Source organism: Misgurnus anguillicaudatus, chromosome 7 (genome assembly GCF_027580225.2).
Source record: "Misgurnus anguillicaudatus chromosome 7, ASM2758022v2, whole genome shotgun sequence".
Classification (NCBI taxonomy): Eukaryota; Metazoa; Chordata; class Actinopteri; order Cypriniformes; family Cobitidae; genus Misgurnus; species Misgurnus anguillicaudatus.
In genome coordinates this window covers 2811195-2838472 of record NC_073343.2, presented here as the reverse complement: position 1 = coordinate 2838472, position 27278 = coordinate 2811195, and the positions used below count along the sequence as shown (strand labels likewise).

General features: G+C 37.9%; 1 protein-coding gene across 2 annotated transcripts in view; it reads left to right on the top strand.

Moving 5' to 3' along the window:
• tdp1 (tyrosyl-DNA phosphodiesterase 1) overlaps positions 1–27278 on the top strand; it is a 64096-nt gene that overhangs the window by 24151 nt on the left and 12667 nt on the right. For both annotated transcript variants that reach the window (XM_055172128.2, XM_073869279.1), the window contains exons 14-15: positions 2943–3045; positions 8019–8124. In XM_055172128.2, the coding sequence (XP_055028103.2) occupies positions 2943–3045; positions 8019–8124 (209 nt within the window). The remainder of the gene's footprint in view (positions 1–2942; positions 3046–8018; positions 8125–27278) is intronic.

Below are 27278 nucleotides of genomic sequence, written 5' to 3'. Positions count from 1 at the left end.
TCCTTTCTTGAACCAATGCTGGGTTAAAAAATAATTCATCATATTTTACTGTGTGTTCACACCAGATGCGAATGTAGCAAATAAATTGTTAAATGTAGTATCATTCGCACAAAATTTGCGTCAGTCGCACGCAAAATTCACACCATCTGTGGGTGAAATTTGCGTAATTTGTGCGTGAAATTTAGATGCAAATATGCAAAATCTGCCAACTTTTGCTAGCTTGAAGTCTCAATATGTATGCCAGTGTATATTTTGTACATATTTTACGAGTTGGCTAATTCGTATTAATTCATACAACCACATTCGTAAGTTTTGGTACAATTTGCCTTGACCACTGTGACGTTGGGGCTAGGGACGGGGTTAGGGGTTTCGGTTTTGTTGTTGTTGTTTTTCATGAGAATTGTGCAATTTTGCACTATTAATTTCGTATGATTCCTCATGCGATCAGGCAGAAAAAAACTTCGTGCTTAAGGCTTCATTCGCATCTAGTGTGAATGCACATAACATTTTTGAAAGGTAACACTCTGTTTTTAAAACTATTGCACATCTCTTGCCATACTTTTAGGCCATTCTTTGACTTTGTTTTTAATTGTTGTTCGTTGAAGCTTTCATATCTAGCAGTAGCAATATGAAATGTTTATTAGCTCTCATTTAAGAAGATCACAGTTTTGTCTAAATAATCACAATGATTTGTTTTTGTCAAATGGTGCAACTCCACTAAACAGTCAAATATTTAAGAAAGAAATGAAGAGTTTCGTTGCAAAACGAGATAAATCCATTTTTTAACATTTTTGTCAAAACATGTTTATTATTATGTTATCATGTTATTATTTTGTTTTATGGTGCTACTTAGCTGTATTTTTTAAGTTATGAAGGTTTAAATCAAAACAAATCAACTGCAGTTGCATTGATGTTAATTGGAATGCATAACCAAAAAATGAGATTTCTGAAAATCTCGTTTTGCAACGAAACTCTTCAAATATACATTTTAATACATAGTTAAATACATATTAAAAACAGATTTTCATGATTACTTTTTTTTCACTTTTTTTGTTGATGGTACATGTATGAGATTGAATATGTTGCATTCTGATACCAAGCAGAATGAGATCAGCATCATTTCTGCTCCTTTGTTTCTTAGAGAGTTGCTCATAGCTCTCTCGGCAGAAGGCAGACTTGTTTCTCTCTGATCTATGTCAGATTTGTATCTCATGTGCTGTATTGAGCACAGTTTTCCACTCCAAGAAGTCCCTCAGGCCCCATAAAAACATATTTGTCTAACATATGCCTAATATGTTTGATTAAGATTATATTGTATTGTATCATTGGCAGTTTCTTAGCTGCAAAACCATAACGGATTTCCTCTAATGTCACCACCACCGGTGTATCTTTGGTTATAATGGGGGGTTTGTTGGTTGACAGCATAGACTTTGGACCATTAGCGGGTTTTCTTCATACTCCGCTTTCACAAACAGTCAATTGAAAGAGTTGACTTGTTGGAAGAGGATTAAAGAGCCAACTGAGTTATAAAATGCAATGACTAGGCAGAATAGCACTATTCTCTTAGATTATCTTTCAAATTAGGCCCAAGATTAGCATCTTAAAGGGATGGTTCACCCAAAAATGAAAATAGTGTCATTAATGACTCACCCTCATGTCATTCCAAACGTGTGAGACCTTCGTTCATCTTCGGAACACGGTTTGGGTTGTTTTGTATTTGGTCCGAGAGCTTGTTGATCCTTCATTGGGAATCTGCGTATGGTATGCTGTCCATGTCCAAAAAGGTAATAAAAACATAATCAAAGTAGTCCATGCAACATCAGTGTGTCAGTTAGAATGTGTTAAAGCATCGAAAATACATTTTGGTCCAAAAATAACAAAAAAATATGACTCTATTCAGCATTGTCTTCTCTTCCGCGTCTGTTGTGAAGCGCATGCGCGAGACTAAAGTCACGTTACTGCAGTGAAGCAGATGACGTACAACATGACTGACGTGTTATCCTCAGACATGTTTGCGAAGTTTTTTTTTCCAAACTAACAGCGTGCGTCTCCCTCAGACTGTAAACGAAGCTTGGGCGCACAAAAACAAACAAAAAAAGCTGGGGCGCACCAGATAACACGTCAGCCGCGTCATATGTGACTTAAGTCTCGCGCATGCGCTTCACAAAAGACACAGAAGAGAAGACAATGCTGAATAAAGTTGTAATTTTTGAAAATGTATTTTCGATGCTTCATCACATTCTAACTGACCCACCGATGTCACATGGACTACTTTGATGATGTTTTTATTACCTTTCTGGACATGGACAGTACCGTATGTAGATTTTCAATGAAGGGTCAACAAGCTCTTGGACTAAATATAAAACATCTTAAACTGTGTTCCGAAGATGAACGGAAGTCTTACGAGTTTGGAACGAAATGAGGGTAAGTCTTAAATGACATTATTTTAATTTTTGGGAGAAATATCCCTTTAAGTACAGCACGTATTTTGGCTAGTGTGCAAAATGAATGAGTCCAGTTTTCAATTTTAAAATCCACCTATGAGAACCATACGTATGCGATCTGTTATGCCAGCAGAAAAATTATTCACATGGTCAATCTTTCAACAGAGGCCAGGCCATTGATTTACATCTCCAGCTTGTATGAATGGCCTCTATTTCTGCAGTATGTTTCAGACCGGTAGCTTTAATTGCGGTGGAAGTGTGCAGGGAGATCGGGGGTTCATAGGTCGGTCGTGTCAGGTGCAGCGATGAGTAATTCAGCCTTCTTTAATGTAGATTAAAGCCTGGAGTGGATGTGAAGCCTTCAGGCATATCTGTCAACTCCTAAGTCCAAAACTCATTAATTATTCAGTCTCCAAAAGAGAACCTTGAAAACTTATTTAGCTTTTATTTTTATTAAAACGTATTTTTGCTTATTTTGCCTGCCGGTGTCCTCCACAGTGCCAATTTGTCAAAAGCTGCCTGGGGCGCGCTGGAGAAAAACAACACACAGATAATGGTGCGTTCCTATGAGCTGGGAGTTCTCTACTTGCCTTCAGCCTTTGTGAGTATTGTGAATCTTGAGATCATTATAAAATTGCATTGTGTTTATCTGATCGGCTTTAACAACACTCTAAAAAATGCAGATTTGTTTCAACCCATGGTTGGGTGAAATATGGTGGGAACCAACTTTTGTCAAATCTCCATATTTGTCCAGCTTTTTGGGTTGAAACACAGGTTTATTTAAACCCAGCAATTGGGTTTGTCCATATTTTACATATTTTTGTAATAGAGCATGGGGCTTATAATGCTAAAATAACGAGGTTACATGTACATGTACTGAATAAGTGTAAAGCCTGAATGCATTGAAAGTCTCTTCGGATAAAAGCATCTGCAAAAAAGTGTAGAAAAATAAAAAAGCTTTCTGCAAAAAAAATGAGCAAAAACATCTTCATGAGAGGTTTTTGCAGCATTCTAGTCATTTCAACACTATCTCATTACAATTCATAATTATTTTTACGAGATGAATAATTTGTATAAATCATTTGTGCGTTATAGTACAATCTGCTTTCTTCCTTCCGAAGCGTGGTCCCATTTATTTAGTTTGGAGCGATTTGGTTCAATAATAAGTATATCTGTCTTATTGGAGTTTAGCATAAGGAAGTTATTTGCTATCCAGTTACTTATATCGCTAATACAGTCTGTTAGCATATTTGTCTTTGTCTTAGAAAACTGGTGGGTTTCGCTAGGATGTGAGGAGATGTAAAGCTGGGTTTCATCTGCATAGCAGTGAAAACTTACAATGTGTTTTCTGATGATGTCTCCTTGAGGTAAAGGATAGGACCTAGAACTGATCCCTGCGGTACGCCGTATTTAACCGGGGCGTGAAATGACTCTTCCTCGTTTACATAAACAAAGTGATAGCGGTTAATTAGATACGATCTAAACCATGCAAAAGCCTGACCAATGATGCCAGCATAGTTTTATAGTCTATCGAGTAAGATTGTGTGATCTATTGTGTCAAATGCTGCACTAAGGTCTAAAAACAAATTAAAGATGAACATCAATTTATTTATACCATTTTTTTTTTTTTATTTGATATGGTTTTATAGGAGGAGGCTTCATAGACTAGGCAAATTCACTGTTCAGAAGTTTGTAGGTAACATTCATACTGTTATCGGATTTATACCATATCGACTGAAATTTAGAAGTATATCTGCAATAGAAATTTTGGCCATATCGTCCAGCCCTAAGTACATTTCTTCCTATGGGGCAAAAGGTGTAAAACTCTTTGACCATGTCGGCGAGTTCACCGTCCACAGAGTCTTCTCACGTTTCTCTGTCTGGGTGTAAATACTGTAGATAATGTCTTGGAGTACATCTCTCTCTTTTCTCCATATGTAGAGAGAGAGCTTTTGTGTAGCGCTCACATACTAGCGGGGTAATTTGTCCTTGTTGTCAGGGTAGTCTTAGATTTACTTCAAAAGTTGCTAAGCAACAGTATGGTTCAGTTCTCATGCCGTGGAAAAAAGATGGGGATAGCATGAGTTTGAAAGAGGATTGTGAGAGGTTATGCTCTCTTATTCAAAAGAGATGTGTTGTTTGTTCGTGGCCCGAAGCCTCTTTGTTTCACGTTAACAAAATCTTGTTTATGTCACGATCAGTTTTATCTAGAAATCATTTATGAATAACTGTGAGGTTTTTAGCATTAATGCAGTATGATAATGATGCCTGAATCATTTGTGTCCCATGGATCTTTGAATAGAGTTCTGTTACAGTATAATGTATTCACCAATGATTATAAACCTGCAGTGATTATTAAGGTATATGAATGGCTCCCATTTCTTCTGTTTACTTAGCACCATGTCGTGAGATTATTTGTTAACGCATCCAATACTTTTTTAATGTTACTCCAGTCGGTGGACAGCACTGACTTCCTCCAACCACAGCAAATCCTCCCAAATAAAAAATACAAAGCAAAAAGAATTTTACCCATAATAAATGTCATCATAGATTTCTTTTCAAGCTCTTTTGCTTTTATGACAAACTTCTCTAAAAAATTTTCGTGGACCAGCTTTGCGCTGCGGAAAGCCCTATATGGAGCTGATTTGGGCATGTTTTATGCAAATTACCAACCTTGTGCATGTGTCCGCTCATGTAGAACACTCAAAATTTACTAACGTAAGAAAAGGATAAGAACTAATTCATGTGCATACGCACATGTTGTGAATTAGGCGGAAAGTTTTTGTGAGAAGTTCATGCACAAAAAAAACATACGCAATTATTTGTGTTTGAGACCCTTTTCCTTGCCACAAAAGTTAAATTACTGAACCTGAACAAAAAATACAAGAAAACATGTCAGACGCACTTTGATGTGAATTTGTAAGAAAAATTTCCAGATTTAAATCATTATAAACTAGCTTCCGGTAATGGCGCCATCTTGGACTAAAGAGTTTTAGCGTAGCGAGCGTACTTGTCATGGGTACATTGCAAAGTGACTTGTGAATTGCGTTAGTCCAAGATGGGACCGTTACTGGATGCTAGTTTTAGAAAGTTTGTTATCTGAATATTCTTCTTAGAAAATCACATTGGAGCCATGTGGATTACCTTTCTAAAGGATGAATGCACTTTTTTGAGCTTCAAAGTGAAAAGTTGTACCCTGATCCCTGTTTTCTCTCATTATAAGCTTGGAAAAGCGAGGACATTTACTAAAATAACTCCAAATGTGTTAGTCTGAAAGATTATGGATACATGTATCTCGGATTGCTTGAGGGTGAGTAAATCATGGGGTAATTTTGATATTTGGCAGTGCTCTGGAGTATCGCTTTAAGTTAGAGCTTTCATTATCTTTGCGCTTAAGAATCATAGTCATATACTTGGTTGCTGCTCGCTTAAGTTACAAATGAGGCAACCTGGTGGCTATTAAAGTTATTTTTTTACAACTGTAGAGGTCATGAGCTCTACTCTTTATAATGAGGCACTTTTTGGTTTCTCATGGTTGTGCTTTAATTAAAGTTTCTGAATCACATTTTTCTTTTAAATATTCTTGGAATTGCTTTCCTAAAATAAATTAGTCTTCAGTACAACTGTAACATCACATTAAATCTTAAGTTACATTGTATTATTGCGCATACATTTAGAGTGTTTTAGTGACCAGACCAGCCCTTGTCAGTAAAAACATTCAAAGTTCCTTTCTTAAAATAAAGCGAACATCTTGTGCCAATTTAAGATGAGTCATTTGTTCTTAAGGGGACGTTTTAGTTCCTTCAGTTCCTTTATTCTTCTGTTATCTGGCTAATTTATCTCAAACTGTCATGGTGATTACAGAAACATAGAAGGAAGTGAATGAAATAATGTATAATGAAGCACCATTATATAATAATAAGAATACATATCATGACATAAGCCAATCTTCAGTAATAATTATTTGTAAAAAACTAGAACAGCATGTTTCTAGAAATGCAATGTTTTTTATGTTGCATGTAACCATGCCTAGAGATTTAAGAACAATGTATCTGTATTAACAGTGACAGCTGAGAATCTGGAAATTGTATTATTATATTATTTTTTAATGTTATTTAAGGATTAGTCAATTTTCTTAAAATAAAATCCAGATAATTTACTCACCACCATGTCATCCAAAATGTTGATGTCTTTATTCAGTCAAGAGAAAATTATGTTTTTGAGGAAAACATTTCAGGATTTTTCTAATTTTAATGGTCTTTAATGGACCCCAACAGTTTAAAATTGCAGTTTCAAAGGACTCTAAACGATCCCAAATGAGGCATAAGTGTCTTATCTAGCGAAACAATTGTCATTTTTGGTAAGAAAAATAAAAAATATGCACTTTTAAACCACAACTTCTCTTCTTCCTCTGGCTGTGTGACGAGCCAGCGCAACGTCACATAATTGCATAATGACGCCGAAAGATCACGTGTTACATATATGAAACACACATTTGCGGACCATTTTAAACAATAAACTGACACAAAGACATTAATTAGTACCATTCCACATACAACAACGTCGGAACGGTCCCACACTTGTAAACACTGGGGCGTAGTTTCGAAACTTCATCCGTGACCTCTTGACGCGATGACGTATTGTGTGAGGTCGCGCTGGTGCGCCACACGACCGGAGGAAGAAGTTGTGGTTTAAAAGTGCATATTTTTATTTTTCTTGTGAATGTCGTCTCGCTAGATAAGACCCTTATGCCTCGTTTGGGATCGTTTAGAGTCCTTTGAAACTGCATTTTTAAACTGCATTAAAACTGTTAAGTGTTGGGGTCCATTAAAATGAGAAAAATCGTGGAATGTTTTCCTCTTCACGACTGAACAAAGAAAGTCATCAACATTTTGGATGACATGGTGGTGAGTAAATTATCTGGATTTTTTTTTTAAGAAAATGGACTAATCCTTTAAGGACTATCAAGAACTGTATTATAAACTGTAAAACCCGACAAGTACTCAAAACTTTTGTGTTTTTATATAGGATGATTTTTTGTAGAACAGACAGTAAATGACATCAGCCAATAACCATCTCTTTAATAATGTTGTGTTTTTTGTGTGCTGATCTGTACCCTACTATTTTTGAAAAGTGCTTCCAGGTTAGGGGCACTATCTGACTTTTCCCATTAACCACAAATAACAGGAAGGTGTCTGTAGCCACCTAAATCTAAGTGATCTATTTCCCACTGCCCTTTAAATCTCTTCAGCCCGCTCCATCTTCATGCCTGACACACTGACTTTTCCACAGGATGCAGGATGAGAGAATGCATTGTGGTCTCATTACGGCGTGATGACCACTTTGATGTGTGGCCTGCTGTTATAGTCAACTTATAGTATAGTTGTGGCAGACCTTAACGGCAAATCATACTGGGTTAGAAAAATCTGAGCTCTACTCTGAAAATATTACTTTGCTGAAGAATGATTAAGAATTTCATTTTATTTTCTGCATGTCTACTCTTGTTATTAATTCTCAGTAAATTCATTCTTCATTAATATGTATGTTTTATATGCCTTCCTGCTGTCTGTTTAGAACATGAGCACATTTCCAGTGGAGAAGAACGCGTTTTCTGGCTCCGCCTCCTCCAAAGGCTTCCCTGTGCCGTATGACCTTCCACCTCACCGTTACTCCAGCAAAGGTAAGATGAGACCCTTTTTCAGAAAGAAGCGTCAACATGACATTTTTGTGAACGTAGATCAAAAGAACTAAAACGACATCTGAGGCATCCGTCTCAATGTTAAAATGTTTGCCAAATGCAAAATACACTTTGATGAAAGGTTATTTTTTACTTTGAAATTCTACATTCAAATGCTCGCTCTGGAAATGCTTTGCGGAAATAATTGCATGATTCAAAATGGGGAATGAAAGGTTGTGTCTGTGCCAGTCAGTATCCAGTCGGAGTAAATAGAAAAGATGAAATAAATAAAGTCTCGGTTACATTCTGCTTAATTATGGCTGCCCGTCTTTTAATGAGCGGGTTTCTCAAGTGTGCATTATTATACGCAATGAGCGAGGTGTCCAAAGACGGTTACGTGTGATGGCTGAGTGTGTCCTTTAATTGCTGACAGCAATAAAGAGCAAGTGGTGTGCGTGATGCATTTAATTACCAATCCGTTTTCTGTTTTCAAAACCATCAAATGGGATTGCTAATGCAGAAGCAAGTCAGACACTGGCAAATCATGCATACAAAGCATTCATGCAAATGTTGAAATGATTAATGGGATTTATTAAACAATGTTCAATATTGATTGACTGAAGCAGGCAGAGTTAGAAAGCATGTGACTGATAAATTCTTAGATTGACATCACACATGGACTCCAAAAACTGGTGGAAAACTTGTGGTGAATCTATAAACAACCTATAAAAAATACTACTGTCCAAATATATTCCAACTTGGAATATTTCCAAATTTTCAAAAATGTCCAATCACACTAAATACTGACTTTTGCCAGGAAAAAAATGCCATTTTGTTCTGAAATTAGTTTTTTTTACATTTTGTGTATAGGGCTGGGTATTGGCAAGCTCCTCCCGATACGATACGTATCACAATACAAGGATCATGATACGATACGTATCACGATACAATACAATGCGTTGCATGTTGCGATACATTGCAATACTTTTTTTATCAAAAATGTTTAAAAAATATAGCTGAACGAATGGCCGTATATGGCAGACAACTGGACAGTGACAACTACAGCAGCAGCAGAGGAGGTTGTTTGACGCACACAGAGGGATTTGATGTTGTTAAAAATATTGATAGTAGAGATCGAAATATCAATACACTATCGATACAGCTAACTATCACAATAGTTAGCTGTATCGATATTTTTGCACAGCCCGTGTACATATTTCCTCTACTTTCTGTTTGTAACTTAACTCTTTCCCCGTATTTCCAGAAGACGCATGTATCACAATTTTTTGCACGATCGCAAAAAATTACTCATTTCTTCTTCCGTCTCTCAACTTGTTGCACGGCGGTCTGTAATTTTGGGGAGACTTCCAAGACCTGAAACGTGACGCTAGACGCAACAAACTGTGATTGGTTGTTTGACATTTCGGACAAACGGCCTTGTGGGCGGGCACTGGCCAAAGAAAGCAGCAAAAAACACCAGGCCTTCAGTATTGAAGGCAATCCGTATTTTCGCTATTATCCACCAGGTGGCGCTCTTACCCAACTTATAAAACCCAGAAGCATCCAATAAGACCAAACAGTAAAAACTCTGTATGTTTTGATGATCGTTCTGAATCTGATCTCAATCAAAAGTCCTTTACAAAAATGCAATTATCTCAGGTTTTTGCTCAAAATTTAGTATTTTTGAAGAAACCTACCCATATTTGAGAGCTGATAAAAAGAGAAGAAATGAAGATGGAAGAAATGTTTTTTTTTTTTTTAAAGCAGAGGGTCTGTTCGTTCATTTGATATATTGTATGTTTATATATTTAAAGAAGAACATTTTCTGGATGGCATTAGATTTTTGTGAAAATCATAAAAAATGCTGGCGCTGGCTGGCAATTTTTTTTTTAAATGCTGGTGGGGAAAACTTAATGAAGAGAGAGCAAAATAACATTTTGATGGTCATTAAAACTTTTGCACTGTACTGTAAATAAAGATTTTAAAATGTTGTGACACTGGACCACAAATCCAGTTTTAAGTCACACTGATATATTTGTAGCAATAGTCAACAGTCCTTTGTATGGTCAAAATGATTGATTTTTTTATGCCAAATACACTGAAAAAAAATGATTCATTTAATTTAATCAATTTTTTTAAGGTAAGTGGTTGCAATCAGTTTATTTAAGCTACATTTAAACAAAAAAGATTAGTAACGTAAAATAAAATATAAAAACTTTTGTTTGAATGTAGCTTAAGTGGATTGATTGCAACCACTTACCTTAAATTTTTTTATTAAATTTAATGAATCGTTTTTTACAGTGTATCATGAGAATATTAAGTTCCATGAAGATATTTTGTAAATTTCCTCCTTAAATATATCAAAATGTATTTATTATTAGTTATACACTCACCTAAAGGATTATTAGGAGCACCTGTTCGATTTCTCATTAATGCAACGGTGTAATGGTGTGGGGGATGTTTTCTTGGCACACTTTAGGCTCCTTAGTGCCAATTGGGCATCCTTAGTGCCTACCTGAGCATTGTTTCTGACCATGTCCATCCATTTATGACCACCATGTACCCATCCTCTGATGGCTACTTCCAGCAGGATTATGCACCATGTCACAAAGCTCGAATCATTTCAAATTGGTTTCTTGAACGTGACAATGAGTTCACTGTACTAAAATGACCACCACAGTCACCAAATCTCAACCCAATAGAGCATCTTTGGGATGTGGTGGAACGGGAGATTCGTGCCCTGGATGTGCATCCCACAAATCTTCATCAACTGCAAGATGCTATTCTATCAATATGGGCCAACATTTCTAAAGAATGCTTTCAGCACCTTGTTGAATCAATGCCACGTTGAATTAAGGCAGTTCTGAAGGCGAAAGGGGGTCAAACATAGTATTAGTATGGTGTTCCTAATAATCCTTTAGGTGAGTGTATGACTTAATTTTGACAAATTTAAAGGCGATTTTCGCAATATTTCGATTTTTTGCACCCTCAGATTCCAGATTTCCAAATAGTTAACAAGCCATACATCAGTGAAAACTTATTTATTCAGCTTTCGGATGATGTAATAACATCATAATAACATAAATAATACTGGTCAACTACCCATATGCTGAAATGCCAACAGCCTGCTATTGCCTCAAATGATCTTTTTGGCCACAAGTCAAGAATACTGTAGTTTAGTAAAACCGTGCTTTGTTTTGACTGACAGCATAATTGCAGCTGAACTCAACTATAGCCTGCAGGACATGTTGATGAAACTAAATTAACTCATTATCATCTGCTGGGTAATTACAGTGCTTTATGGCTTAGACTCTAACATGAAAGTACAGTGTTTGTTTTTGCAGCAATGCATTCAATGTGTGCAGCTTTGTTCTGCTGTCAACAGAAAAGAGACATGAGCAAAGACATGATAACCAAAAAGCTCAAAACATTGAATTGTTTTTGGTATTAGAATATTTCGCATTATAAAAGTGTCGGATTATGTGGTCTTTGCCTATTTTTATTTATAGCATGATTGTTCATGAAGAATAATGTTGGTTTGATTTTCGAGCTAAGCGTTCAGTGCAAATCCATTTAGGCAGAAAGCAGGTTCTGTCTGGCATATCTTTTGAATTCAGCTGTGAATAACCCAAGCTCATAGAAAAGGCTTTAAGAAATGTCATTCCTTTATTGAAAGTGTCATGATATTTAACCATGACTTCCAGAGCACTTTTGAAATGCACAGAGAAAAATAAAACCTGTTGATGTTGGCATACCGAGTATACCAAGTGATTTCTGTCATGTTTTCTTCTTTGTTTTAAGATTGCTGATATGATTTTACCTTTGTAGCTGTGTGCCTGACACACACGATAACATGGAGAATCACCAGCACTTATGTCGGTCTCTGTCAAAGACTGTTTGATTGCTCTACCCTGTAATTGCAGAGAAAATCCTCCCGCCATGGGTGCCACATTCTTGTAAATGATGATAACCGCGTTATGGGTCCTGCCCCCGATGCGGCAGTCTGACGACCTTTAATCACGGTAAAAACACGGTCACAGTAATCGATGGTGTTATTGAAACGGAGGGTGTCATCGGTTTATGAACTCAGGCAGAAGACCCGGTTGCCATGGCAGCGTAGGTCTTTGATAACAAAGGCCAGTGATGTTATACCCTTCAACCATGAAGTGGGATGAATGGGCAGAGCCTGAGGATAAAGAAAAATAGGTGGTCTTCTCTAAATGTGTGATGAGCTTGTGTTTCTGCACGTATGAGGATGTGTCTATGTTTTATTAGCACTTATATTGGTTATGTTTTACAACAGGGTTTATTCCTTAACATTATTTAAAGGGATAGTAAAGCAAAAATGTGATTTACCTCATGATTTACCCACCCTCAAGCCATCTGAGATGCATATGGCCATCATCCCTTAGACCAGTAGTTTTCAATCTTGTCCCAGGGGACCCACAGTTCTGCATATTTTCTGTCTCCCTTATCTGACACACCAAGTTCTGTTCATGGATCTCTCTTTTAATGAGCTGATGATCTGAATCAGGTGTGTTAGATAAGGGAGACATGCAAAATGTGCAGACCAGTGGGTCCCCTGGGAACAGTTTGAAAATGACTGCCTTAGACGAGTGCAATTTGAGTTATTTCCTGTCGCTTCCAAGCTTTATTAGGAAAAAATTTTGATGACTTTCAAGCCCAAAAAGTGCATCCATCCTTCACCGGAGTAATCCGCATGGCTCCAAAGGGGTTAATAATATGCGTTAATAATATGCTGCGTTTTCACCATCCGCGGTAGAGGTGGCAAGCACGGGTGATTCACATGTTAAGCCAATGCAAATACACGATTAGACATCCTGCGGCACGATATGCGCGGATGGCGTGTTACGCGCGAATTGAGCGTTGCCGCGGGAAACGCGCGAGTTGAAAAATATGAACTTTGGGGGATTTCCGCGCTGCGTTAACCAATCAGGACCTTGCTGTAGTAGTGACATGATTACAGGAAGCGAGTGGAGTGGCGGAGTCTTAGCGGAGTTGCAGTAGCCCCTACCATGACGCGAATTTTCATTTGAATGTCTTGAATGACTAGAATTTCACGCGCGGCTTTCATGCGCGAATGAAGCGAGCAGAGGTGGAAAGTAACGAATTACATTTACTCACGTTACTGTAATTGAGTAGTTTTTTTGTGTACTTTTACTTTTACTTAAGTATGTTTTGTTTAAAGTATTGTACTTCGCTACATTTTAAATCATTTTCGTTACTGAGTAAAAAAATATTTTAAAAAAGCAAGGTGATAAAGATGCGCAACGGATGATTGATGGGCGGGGGAACACCATGAAGACGGACGAGACAGGCGTGCGCTAATGCAGACCCGCCTCAGTTCAAATCTTATGAAAGAAACCCCTGGTTATATTTAAGCAACCACTTTCCACTGACGCGAAGCGAGTGTTTCATTCCTATGAAAGGTAGGATTCGCTCTTGAATACTAAATTGCTGACCGGGTTTTTACCACTCATTTGCACGACGCGTTTTTAATACCATGCGCATTATCTTTCGAAGTCTAGCAGCTTTTGTCAAGTCAAACACAACTTCAGAACGTCCTCGAGAATGTGCATGTCATTAGACATTGCAGAGAGAGAGAGAGAGAGAGATAAGAATAAAGGTCTGACATCAGGTTCCCAGGTCAGGGAAGCTAGAAGACAATAAAAGTGTCAAAAGTATATCGCCATGGCGCTCATCTCATATATGCTCATTTAAACTATAGTTTAATAAAATAATGTGTTACCAGCAATACATCAATTACAACCTTACTATAGTGATTGTATTTACTAGCTGCTGACCACCTTCAAAAGTGCATAACTCACATGTAAAAATCATTAAACAATTCCATAAATGTTTCTTAGTTTAAAAAAGCTTTTTATTTTATTAACTTTTTGTTATTGCACTTTAATTGTAAAGATGTTCCTACAATTAAAAACAACTAGTTTGAGATTTACATTCCCTTGTCGTTTTTGAACTATACTAGAATCCTCCACCTCTCCCCGCTGTAAAAAAAGTAACTTTTACTCTGAGTAAAGTTAAAATGACTTACTTTTTACTTTTACTTAGTAGATTTCTAGACAAGTAACTTTACTTTTACTTAAGTAAAATATTATTAAAGTAACTTTACTTTTACTTGAGTACAATATTTTATTACTCTTTCCACCTCTGGAAGCGAGTGAACTCAAAAGTTCACGGCTGGTGGGAATGCACTATTAGGGTAGTTGATGTGATTTTGTGAGCAAAATATCCATATTTTAAACTTTATAAATTAAAATAACCAGCTTCTGCTAGCGGCCAATGGGCATTCACCAGAGAGATTTAGCATATGAGTGTTTTACACAGTAGCGTATGATGCGTAGTGATGAACATGGCGAAAAGACACAGTGGAAAGACCAAACCAACACCAGTCAGGAATGAGAAGTCTAAACCAAGTCTAAACCAGCCATCTTGGCCGCACATCACTCGCGGATAACTGAAAACGGTTAAAAAGGCGGGACATGGATGAAGCTGAGGTGGCTGGTTGCTGAAACTATGCCCGGCTAGCTGGACGGTAGTGACAGCAGTGGCAGTTCACCCCGCCACTCAAGTGGCCATGCCCTTAATTATGCAGAAATTTAAGGCTTAATATAATTTAAACGGATGAGTAACAAAAAAATTCACCCCCCTCACATGTCATGAAGGGTCAAATTAGCTATATAGACCAAAAAATCTTTTTGTATCAGACTGTAAACACATTATTTTCTGCTGTAAAGTTGGGTATTTTAACATGGGGTCTATGGGAATTTACTCCTTTTTGGAGCCAGTAGATGAATTGCAGAAATGCGCGAGTGATTTACATGTTAAGTCAATGCAAAGACGCGAATAGGCATCATGCGTCGCAGTATGCGCGAATTGCGTGGTGCGTTTAGTGCGTTCCGTGCAAATTGAGCGTTGACGCGTGATACGTGCGAGTTAAAAATCTAAACTTTGCCTGATTTTTCACGCTGCGTTAACCAATCAGGAGCTTGCTGTAGCAGTGACGTGATTACAGGAATCGAGCGAAAGGCAGAAAAACAAAACAACAATGAAGGACAATCATCATCTCTATATTCCTTTAATTCATGAGTTAAATGGACTAACAATAATGATGTAGTTAACTCATGTTAACAAATGAAGAGTTTCATTGCAAAACGAGATAACTCAGTTTTTTAAATTTTTCAGAAATCTGTTTTTTTTTGGTTGTGCATTCCAATTAATATCAATTCAACTGCAGTTGGTTTGTTTTGATTTAAACCTTCATAACTTAAAAAAAATACAGCTAAGTAGCACCATAAAACAAAATAATAACATGATTACATAATAATAAACATGTTTTGACAAAAATGCTAAAAACGGATTTATCTCGTTTTGCAACGAAACTCCTCAAATGGAACCTTATTGTAAGGTGTTACCCATATATTTGAGCTAAAATAACAACTAACAAACACTTTTAAATGTAGTTTTAAGATAATTAAAAATATAAACTACCACCAATAGGTTTAATTCAAATGAATAAATATTTTGAGTAAACGCTACTTCTAATTCAATTTTATATAAATTGTAGTTTTAAAAAAGTATACATTAAATATAGCACTAGATTAGGTTACAATAAATAGTTTATTTAAATCTAATACAGACTATTTATTTGTACAAATGTGATTTTGTTGGTGCAGGTGGGTAGAAAAGTACCAATAGCTCTCTGTTGTCTCTCAAAGGGCCATGGTCAGGACTGAATGCATTCACTAAAAGCTCGGCTGAAAGTTTTTTTCACCAAGGCCTTTCACCTTAAAATCGTACACGAGTGAAAGCATGTTGTGGCTGTATCCAATCAAACCAAATCCCACGTGTCCTTGTTGATAGTCGTATAACACTCAGGTACGGTACCAATTCCAATGTCATTCGTTCACAGGCATTTAAATGTGTCTCACAAGTGTCTGTGTGTTTTTGCAGCTTTGGTTTGTGAGCCCTTAGGGTCTAACATATTAAATAACACCCAAAAAGCTGTTAAAGACCATAATAAACCTTTTTTGGGAAACAAACAGATGTCATTAGATTTTATGAAGCCAAATTGCGATCGCAAACTTATCTTCATGCACCATGGCAACTGTTCTTCATCACGTGACCTTCTTCACACAAAAGGAATACTGTTTTTCCTCACAGTGTCGATTCTGCATATAGCTGCTAACTCAAAATCACACATGGTGGCTTTTTGTGACAAAGCCGTTGCTTCCGTTACTTGCACCTTATGTCAGTGTGTACTGATGGGGGATACATTGTTAGTCATCCTAATAAATCACTTTGAATGCAAATGTATGTTTTGAAAGACAGCTTTATTCTGATTAAAAAATATATACGCATGAAGTGAATCGTACAAAGACATATGATTATTATATAAAAACAAAACAAAAAAACACCACTAACCAAAACATCACAAGGAAAAAGCAAAATGTAAAAAATGTACAAATGTGGTTGTACGCATAGATATGTATAATAAAGGCTAGATGTCTTACGGCGGAGTCTCTAACGTTATCACCGGCAGCTTGCTTACTTGTAGCATTGTGTTTTAATGGTGCATGTACTTTTAAATAACCATAACTTGTCCAATTTTCTACCTATTTTTTATGGTTTGGTTTCTTATAAAATGTTATTAATGTGGCTATAATTCTGGATGCTTTAACATATTTCATGAACATTATTCATAAGTATGCAGTGTCATAGGTACATCAATATAACAAACCAGATGTGAGCTGAGATGTGAGGATCCTATTGTTCTTCAAGGAGTTATGATTGAACAATTGTTATTATAAAAAGTGCTGATATGAAACAAGCAGATGCTTTACAGCAGGGGTCTTCAACTACTCTTCTTCGGGGGCCAGATTTTAAAATTGTAAATATGACGAGGGCCAGCCAAACTTTTACCCATATTTTTTTACCATATATATATATATATATATATATATATATATATATATATATATATATATATATATATATATATATATATATGTATATATATATGTGTGTGTGTGTGTGTGTGTGTGTGTGTTGTTGTTGTTGTTTTTGTTACTTTTGTTATAGTATATAAAAAAAACATATTAAATAGCATGCATTTTCAAAACAAATGCACACTTCTTGTATCCAGTGTGTTGCCTTTTAATTACTGAAAAGTCATTTTTGTTTATTAATATTTAGAAACTATTGCAACATGTAAGAGTCAAATGTTAATAGTAAAAGTGTAAAAGATCAACTCTCTTAAACATATTTTGTTTATAACTGTTTAACTTTCATTAATTGTTACATGTCAAGTATTCACAACATAGAGCCACTCCTAATGACTAAAATTGCACTAAATATTTTCTTTTTTTATATATTTTATAGATATATAGGCTAAACAGCCTTTCCGTTGGACATTACAGATATAACTGTCGGGAGTTCGCCCCCTAGTGGCAGTAGTAATGAAATTGTAGTTTAATCGTAAGTCTGTCATGTGAGAGAACCTTTAATCTACGAATATATTTATAGTTAATAATTTACTTACCAGTGATCAATCGTTTTTAAAGTATTCAAGTGTTACTGATAAATTGAAACAAAAAATAATTAATAATTTTTACTTTGCACACAGTTTTGATTGGAACACACTGAAATACATGACTTCAGGTCGCCGCGTCACATGCGGTGAAGCCGCATAAGTTTATTTTCTTTAACGCATCCAAAGCGCGAATTGGATCAGATAATAAAGCACCCACAGATGGTTGGCAGCCCCTTTCTGACTCACTTTCCGTGGTTTCGGCTGTCATTTGTCATCTACAGTGGAAAGGTAAAAGTAACCACGCTGAATTTAAATCAGACTATAGTCATTTCTCACTCCGAAGGCTGCAGCCTCCGGAGGTCGCATTTCCAGGCTGCATACATTAAGTCTTATTTCAGAATTTTAACAATTATAAAGTTGACTATTATTCTTAGTAAATTGTAAATTGTTGTAATATGCTTATGATTTGTGAATGTAATGCTCAATTAACTTAAACTTGATGACATAGGCAGTTCGCATATGCGAGCTCGGGAGGCTGCATGCAGCCTTCCGATTGAGAAACGGCCAAAGGTGACCGGCGGGCCGGATAAAGATGATTGGCGGGCCGCACTTGGCCCGCGGGCCGCCAGTTGACTAGCCCTGCTTTACAGTAATGAGAATTCATAGGATAATGTAACGAAAACTTCACAATAGAAAAGTCTCTTAAAATTAAGGTTGATTTTTATAATGCAAAATATAATTTCTATTTTTACTTGTTAATTTTGTAATAAAATGTGAGTTTGGAGTTTTCATGCCTTCTTTCTAAAATTGTTCTTATTGATAATAGTGATCAACAGACTTGAAGTGGATATTGTTTATATATCTCTCTATAATAGACAGGTATTTACACTATTCATCCCTCATCTAACCATAGTTCAGTAATAAATGAATACAAATGTCTAAATATGTGAGAAAAAGCAGCACAATTATGACAAAAAAAATATGTGATCCAGTCTATAAAAACTATACTAAAGTCTCAAAATCAAATTCTAAGATAATGAAAATCAAAGTCTGATTTTAGCCATTCATTTCATTATGATTTTAATCTTTGATGTGACCTTGTTCTATCAATATTATGAACAAAAATAAATTTTGACACAATTTTTGATAAGACAGGCTTATTTATTTTGTTGGCAGGCAGCAATTATTCGTGTGTAGCCGATTTAAAATAACGGCAAGAATACGCACAACCGGCGCAACGTCATAGAATGTCTCTGAACATGTTCACGCCCACTTTTGGGGGAAAGCAGACTAGACCTTCCATTAACCTCCATTCAAAACAGCGGAACAAAGCAACGTTCGTACACAGCCGGTAGGCGTAAATAACTTATGAAATCACTCAGATTAAACATGTTGAGTAATTATCTGTCCACCCTGCCTGCCATAGAGCGCGAAAGATACATTAACACATTTAATTTGGTCAATATAAAAACATGTCCCTTTCATTCTCACAGCGTCAAATTTGTGTAACAACGCTCCCTATTGGCCAGAAGTGTCTTACCCGGACATTTACTCGTACCTCATCGAGTCAACAGGGAAGCAAGTGAATGATTTTACTTCATATTTGAAAGTTACTTTGTATTTATATATTATGTCTTTATATTTAGAGTAATGAGTGCACTTTTCCGTCGAGTCATACAACTAACTGGCTTAGCGATATTTCCAGCAATCACTGGATGGCGTTGTTACACAAATTTGACGCTGTGAGAATGAAAGGGACATGTTTTTATATTGATCAAATTAAATGTGTTAATGTATCTTTCGCGCTGTATGGCAGGCAGGGTGGACAGATAATTACTCAACATGTTTAATCTGAGTGATTTCATAAGTTATTTACGCCTGCCGGCTGTGTAGAGACGTTGCTTTGTTCCGCTGTTTTGAGTGGAAGCCAATGGAAGGTCGGCTTTTTATCCCCCAAAAAGGGGCGGTGACTAAATTTACAGTCAAGTTCCCGGATGTGCCGGTAGTCCGTATTACACTAACGTTCGCTGTTTTCATATTGTTAGTGCTGAGGGGATAGTTGTAACACAGCGTTACAACTTACCCCGCTGGGTGAAAATATTTTCCAGCCTACCAAAAAGTTGATAAGAGCTGATTAAGATGACATAACATTGGTTTTGGTATCTTACACACCCAACTCAAAAACCGAAAAAGGCAAATGATGAAAAAAATTGCGTGTCACCAAAACACTCTTTTATTCATAACTCGGTGAAAAAACATTATACCTTTCCATACATTTGCAGGAGACCGTCTTTTGGCAGCGTGAAAACAATACGCTCAACCCAGTGCAACAATGTAAACAGTCCGTGTAACAATTAACCCCGCGTTAGTTTGTGCCCCACGCACCCATACGTACTGAATTAGATGAAGTATGAATATGGGTAGTATGAATGAAATTCGATGCACTACATCTGCCATGTTACTATAATACACCACCATACGTCGGCATAACAACAAATGAGCCACTAACCACAAGGAACAACTATTTTCCTTATGTATATTTACATTTGAATAAAGCAGCGTTACCGCTTTCCAACATTTTGGAATATGACGACGCCTCTTCTTCTTCTTCTTCTTAGCTGTGTGACTCCTCTCCCGGGTGCTCACAGAAAAGTTTCCATAGAATGCACACTTCCAAATCTTTCCAAAAGTAGTAGGTCTTTTCGCCTGCTGTTTTTCGAATAGTATCATCTACTGTGTAGTATAGGAGTAGGCTATTTCAGTCTTGCTCGATAACACAGATCATCTCATCTCAGCACCTGCCTTCAACACCTGTGATATTATTACAGTATGAACCCTGTGACAGACTCATATTTACACCTGCATCTCTATAATAAGACAAACTTGATCTATTTTGGTTTCTATTTCTGACCCGACTGCTCTCACTTCCGCTCAGTGATGAAAAAGGACGGTTTAATTTCCTTTTGTAACAGCTCAAAACTTTTTACCACCCTCCTGACTCACGATGAACGCTATGGAGGGACCATCAGATATTGTAAATGAGAATGGATTTGTCCTACTTTAGCCTGCTTCTGTAATTCACAGAGGAGACCATTTAAAGAAACAGTGCACTTGAAAATAAACCGTTAGCAATTATTAAATTAACCTTGAGTTACTTGAAACCTGTGTGACATTTGTGAAGCACAAAAGATAATGTTAGCCTTAGTCACCTTTGCATATTTTTCACACAATATAAGTGAATGCTGACTGAAGCATAACGTTTCAGTGAAAAATCTTGCAGATTTGCAACAACATGGGTGAATAAATAATGAGCCAATTTTAATATTTAACAACTGCTTTAAGAACTGCTGTGCAATAGCTATTATGAAGTTGTTCTTGATGAATGTCTCTTCATAATACGGCAACAGTTAACCACCAGTGTGAATGTTTTGTAACTACTGCTGTGTATTCATGCTGTCTAAAGAAAAAACTGTCTGCTGTTTTTAGTCATTCTTAGACGACTTCTTGGTACCCTTCTTGGTTTTTCTTGTGCTAATTTAATCATACATTAGTGATGCTTGAAAAGGCAGAAGCAGAGCTAAAGCATCTATGCTGCAATCATTTCAACGCAGAGTCCACTTGTTCTTCTTGTGTCTTTGGAAACTCCAGAAAATACACAGCAATGGTGTTGAATCCTAAAATAACTCGGGACCCTATATTAACGATCTTCTAAGCGCATTGTCTAAAGCGCACGGCGCACAGTCTAAACAGGTGTGTCCGAATCCACTTTTGCTAATTTAACGACGGGAAAAATGGTTTATGCGCCAAGCGTGCGGCCTAAAAGGGTTGTTCCTATTTTCGTAATGAGTAATGGGTGTGTTTTGGGCGTAACGTGCAATAAACCAATGAGAGTCTCAGCTCTCATCCCCTTTAAAAGCAAGTTGCCCATGGTGCCATGCCTAATCCCTATTTAGAAAGCGGAATTTGTAAACTGAAAAACTAAGCGGAGGAAGAAGACCACCAGTTTAAGTTTAATGTTAAAAAATGGTGTTGTTTTATTAGGGCCCGAGCACCGAGGAGCAGGCCAGAATGGCCTGCACCGAAAGGTGCGAAGCCCTATTGTTTTCCTTAGGATTATTATTATTTTTTTTTTATTAGGGCCCGAGCACCGAGGAGCAGGCCAGAATGGCCTGCACCGAAAGGTGCGAAGCCCTATTGTTTTCCTTAGGATTATTAGGGCCCGAGCACCGAGGAGCAGGCCAGAATGGCCTGCACCGAAAGGTGCGAAGCCCTATTGATTTTGCTCGAATTTATTATTAGGGCCCGAGCACCGAGGAGCAGGCCAGAATGGCCTGCACCGAAAGGTGCGAAGCCCTATTGTTTTTGCTCAAATTTATTATTTTTTTTTTTTTTATTTTTATTTTTATTTTTTTTAACACTTTTGGGCATTTTGGGTGCCTTAACATACTCGAAAACTCTTGAAATTTGGCACAGACGTTAGAGTCGTCCGTCATTGCGAACAGACAAAGGCTGGAACACGGGCGTGGCACAGGGGCTCTGTAGCGCCCCCTGTAATTCAAAAACAAACATTGGGGCACAGATCGGGCAAAAATTTACGCACATGTACGAGAGTTGGTACATATATAGATCTCATCGACCCGAACAACTTTCGCCCTCTAACATTTAAGCTCCGCCCAACAGGAAGTCGGCTATTTTGGATTGTTTAAAAAATGCATGCGGTGAACTTTTGAATACTCCTTCTAGGGGATTCATGGGATTGACACCAAACGTGGTGATCATGATGTCGAGACATTGTACTTGCTAAATTGCGAAGGGATTTTTGATATCTCGAACGGTTCTGCCATGGCGAAGCGACAAAGTCATGGCGAAATCAGAGAAACAGGAAGTGTCTAATATCTAAGGCAAAACATTCCTTATTGTGATGAAATGCGGGGTGTTTCTTCGTCTGAAGATTCCGATCGCATCGATGTGCCTATTGTGAGTCTCGAGTATAGCGCCACCACCAGGCGCCAAGAAGTGTGTCAGTCACGAAGCTGGATTTTTTTGACAGTTCCATGCAATGTTCTTTTAAATACTCCTTCTAGGATTTTCATGCGATTGACACCAAACGTGGTCAACATGATGCCGAGGCATAGTAGATGATAAATTGCGAAGGGATTTTTGATATCTCGAACGCTGTTTCCATGGCAACGTGTCAAACTTTACTTTCATTTTAAAGGCATATTTAAGCCTTACAGTTTCATGCAGTGAACTTTTAAATACTCCTTCTAGGATATTCATGCGATTGACACCAAAAGTGGTCAACATGATGCTGAGACATTGTAGATGATAAATTGCGAAGGGATTTTTGATATCGCGAATGTTGTTCCTATGGCAACACGACAAATTTTACTTTCATTTTAAAGGCTAATTTAAGCATTACAGTTGCATGCGATGTTCTTTTAAATACTCCTTCTAGGTAAATAATGTTATTGACACCAGAAGTGGTCAACATGATGCTGAGACATTGTGGATGCTAAATTGCGAAGGAATTTTTGACATCTCGAACGCTGTTCCCATGGCAACGCGTCAAACTTCACTTTTATTTCAGGCATATTTAAGGCTCTTGGCGTGCTTAGATTAAATTTAAATTTGGCACACACATCAGAGTTGTCGGCTGTTAAGTGTTGACAAAAACGTCAGATAAAGGCGTGTCTATTTAGTGTCTCACTAGCGCCCCCGTTTGTCTAAAATGTGGGGTTTCTTTTACCTACAGTACCTAAATGGATCAGTAGCAACATGAAATAGTCCACTGATATTTACCCACTTGATGCACATGCCCACCGTGCATCGGTAAAAAAACGTGCGAGGGCCCGCCATTGCTGCTTGCAGCTATATTTTTATTATTATTATTATTATTTTTTTTTTTATTTTTTTTAACACTTTTGAACATTTTGGGGGCCTTAACATACTCGAAAACTCTTGAAATTTGGCACAGACGTCAGAGTCGTCTGTCATCGCCGAAAGCCAAAGGCTGGAACACGGGCGTGGCACGGGGGCTCTGTAGCGCCCCCTGTAATGCAAAAACAAACAGTAGTGCACAGATCGGGCAAAAATGTACGCACATGTACGAAAGTTGGTACACATATAGATCTCATCGACCCGAACAACTTTCGCACTCTAACCTTTTAGCTCCGCCCAACAGGAAGTCGGACATTTTGGATTGTTTAAAAAATGCATGCGGTGAACTTTTGAATACTCCTCCGAGGGGATACATGGGATTGACTCCAAACGTGGTGATCATGATGTCAAGACATTGGACTTGCTAAATTGCGAAGGGATTTTTGATATCTCGAACGGTTCTGTCATGGCGAGGCGACAAACTTATGGCGAAATCAGAGAAACAGGAATTGTCTAATATCTAAGGCAAAAAATGTCTTATTGTAATGACACGCGGGGTGTTTGTTCGTCTGAAGATTCCGATCGCATCGATATGCCTATTGTGACTCCCGGTTATAGCGCCACCACCAGGCGCCAGAAAGTGTGTCAGGCACAAAGCTGGATTTTTTTGACAGTTCCATCCGATGTTCTTTTAAATACTCCTTCTAGGATTTTCATGCGATTGACACCAAAAGTGGTCAACATGATGCCGAGACACTGTAGATGATAAATTGCGAAGGAATTTTTGATATCTCAAACGCTGTTTCCATGGCAACCTGTCAAACTTTACTTTCATTTTAAAGGCATATTTAAGGCTCTTGGCCTGCTTAGATTAAATTTAAATTTGGCACACACATCAGATAAAGGCGTGTCTATTTAGTGGCTCACTAGCGCCCCCGATTGTCTAAAATGTGGGGTTTCTTTTACCTACAGTACCTAAATAGGTCAGTAGCAACATGAAATACTCCACAGATACTTACCCACTTGATGCACTTGCCCACCGTGCATCGTTTTCCTCGAAGGCACCGTGTAGCGGTAAATAAACGTGCGAGGGCCCGCCATCGCTGCTTGCAGCTATATTTTTTTTTTTTTTTTTTTTTTTTATTTTTTTCAACACTTGTGCTAATTTGGGAGCCTTAACATACTCGAAAAGTCTTGAAATTTGGCACACACGTCAGAGTCGTGTGCCACTAGGCTCATGCAAAGGCTGGAATACGGGCGTGGCAAGGGAGCTCTGTAGCGCCCCCTTTAATTCAAAAACAAACATTGGGGCACAGATCGGGCAAAAATGTACGCACATGTACGAGAGTTGGTACACGTATAGATCTCATCGACCCGAACAACTTTCGCCCTCTAACATTTAAGCTCCGCCCAACAGGAAGTCGGCTATTTCGGATTGTTTAAAAAATGCATGCGGTGAACTTTTGAATACTCCTTCTAGGGGGTTCATGGGATTGACACCAAACGTGGTGATCATGATGTTGAGACATTGTACTTGCTAAATTGCGAAGGGATTTTTGATATCTCGAACGGTTCTGCCATGGCGAAGCGACAAAGTCATGGCGAAATCAGAGAAACAGGAAGTGTCTAATATCTAAGGCAAAAAATGTCTTATTGTGATGACACGCGGGGTGTTTGTTCGTCTGAAGATTCTGATCGCATCGATGTGCCTATTGTGAGTCTCGGGTATAGCGCCACCACCAGGCGCCAGGAAGTGTGTCAGTCACAAAGGTGGATTTTTTTGACAGTTCCATCCGATGTTCTTTTAAATACTCCTTCTAGGATATTCATTCGATTGACACCAAAAGTGGTCAACATGATGCTGAGACATTGTAGATGATAAATTGCGAAGGGATTTTTGATATCTCGAATGCTGTTCCCATGGCAACGTGTCAAACTTTACTTTCATTTTAAAGGCATATTGAAGCCTTTCAGTTCCATGCAGTGAACTTTTAAATACTCCTTCTAGAATATTCATTCGATTGACACCAGAAGTGGTCAACATGATGCTGAGACATTGGAGATGCTAAATTGCGAAGGAATTTTTGACATCTCGAACGCTGTTCCCATGGCAACGCGTCAAACTTTACTTTTATTTAAGGCTTTTTTAAGGCTCTTGGCGTGTTTGGATTAACTTTAAATTTGGCACACACATCAGAGTTGTTGGCAGTTAAGTGTTGACAAAAAGGTCAGATAAAGGCGTGTCTATTTAGTGGCTGACTAGCCCCCCCCCCCCCCCCCGTTTGTCTAAAATGTGGGGTTTCTTTTACCTACAGTCCCCAAATGGGTCAGAAACAACATTAAATAGCCCACTGATATTTACCCACTTGAGGCCCTTGCCCACCATGCATCGTTTTCTCGGACGCACCGTGTAGCGGAAAAATAACGTGCGAGGGCCCGCCATTGCTGCTTGCAGCTATATTTATTTTTATTTTTATTTTTTTTTTTTTTTTCAACACTTGACCTAATTTGGGTCCCTTAACATACTCGAAAACTCTTGAAATTTGGCACACATGTCAGAGTCCCGTACCACTAGGCTCATGCAAAGGCTGAAACACGGGCGTGGCACAGGGGCTCTGTAGCGCCCCCTGTAATGCAAAAACAAACATTGGTGCACAGATCGGACAAACATGCACGCACATGTACGAAAGTTGGTACGCATATAGATCTCATCGACCCGAACAACTTTCGCCCTCTAACATTTTAGCTCCGCCCAACAGGAAGTCCGCCATTTTGGATTGTTTAAAAATGCATGCGGTGAACTTTTGAATACTCCTCCTAGGGGATTCATGCAAATGACACCAAAAGTGGTGATCATGATGTCAAGACATTGGACTTGCTAAATTGCGAAGGGATTTTTGATATCTCGAACGGTGTTGCCATGGCGAAGCGGCAAAGTCATGGCGAAATCAGAGAAACAGGAAGTGTCTAATATCTATGGCAAAAAATGTCTTATTGTAATGACAAGCGGGGTGTTTGTTCATCTGAAGATTCCGATCGCATCGATGCGCCTATTGTGACTCCCCAGTATAGCGCCACCACCAGGCGGCAGGAAGTGTGTCAGTTACAAAGCTGGATTTTTTTGACAGTTCCATGCAATGTTCTTTTAAATACTCCTTCTAGAAAAATCATGCAATTGACACCAAAAGTGGTCAACATGATGACGAGACATTGTAGATGATAAATTGCGAAGGGATTTTTGATATCTCGAACGCTGTTCCCATGGCAACGTGTCAAACTTTACTTTCATTTTAAAGGCATATTTAAGCCTTACAGTTTCATGCAGTGAACGTTTAAATACTCCTTCTAGGGTATTCATGCGATTGACACCAAAAGTGGTCAACATGATGCTGAGACATTGTAGATGCTAAAATGTGAAGGAATTTTTGACATCTCGAACGCTGTTCCCATGGCAACACGTCAAACTTTACTTTTATTTCAGGCATATTTAAGGCTCTTGGCGTGCTTAGATTAAATTTAAATTTGGCAAACACATCAGAGTTGTCGGCTGTTAAGTGTTGACAAAAACGTCAGATAAAGGTGTGTCTATTTAGTGTCTCACTAGCGCCCCCATTTGTCTAAAATGTGGGGTTTCTTTTACCTACAGTACCTAAATGGATCAGTAGCAACATGAAATATTCCACTGATATTTACCCACTTGATG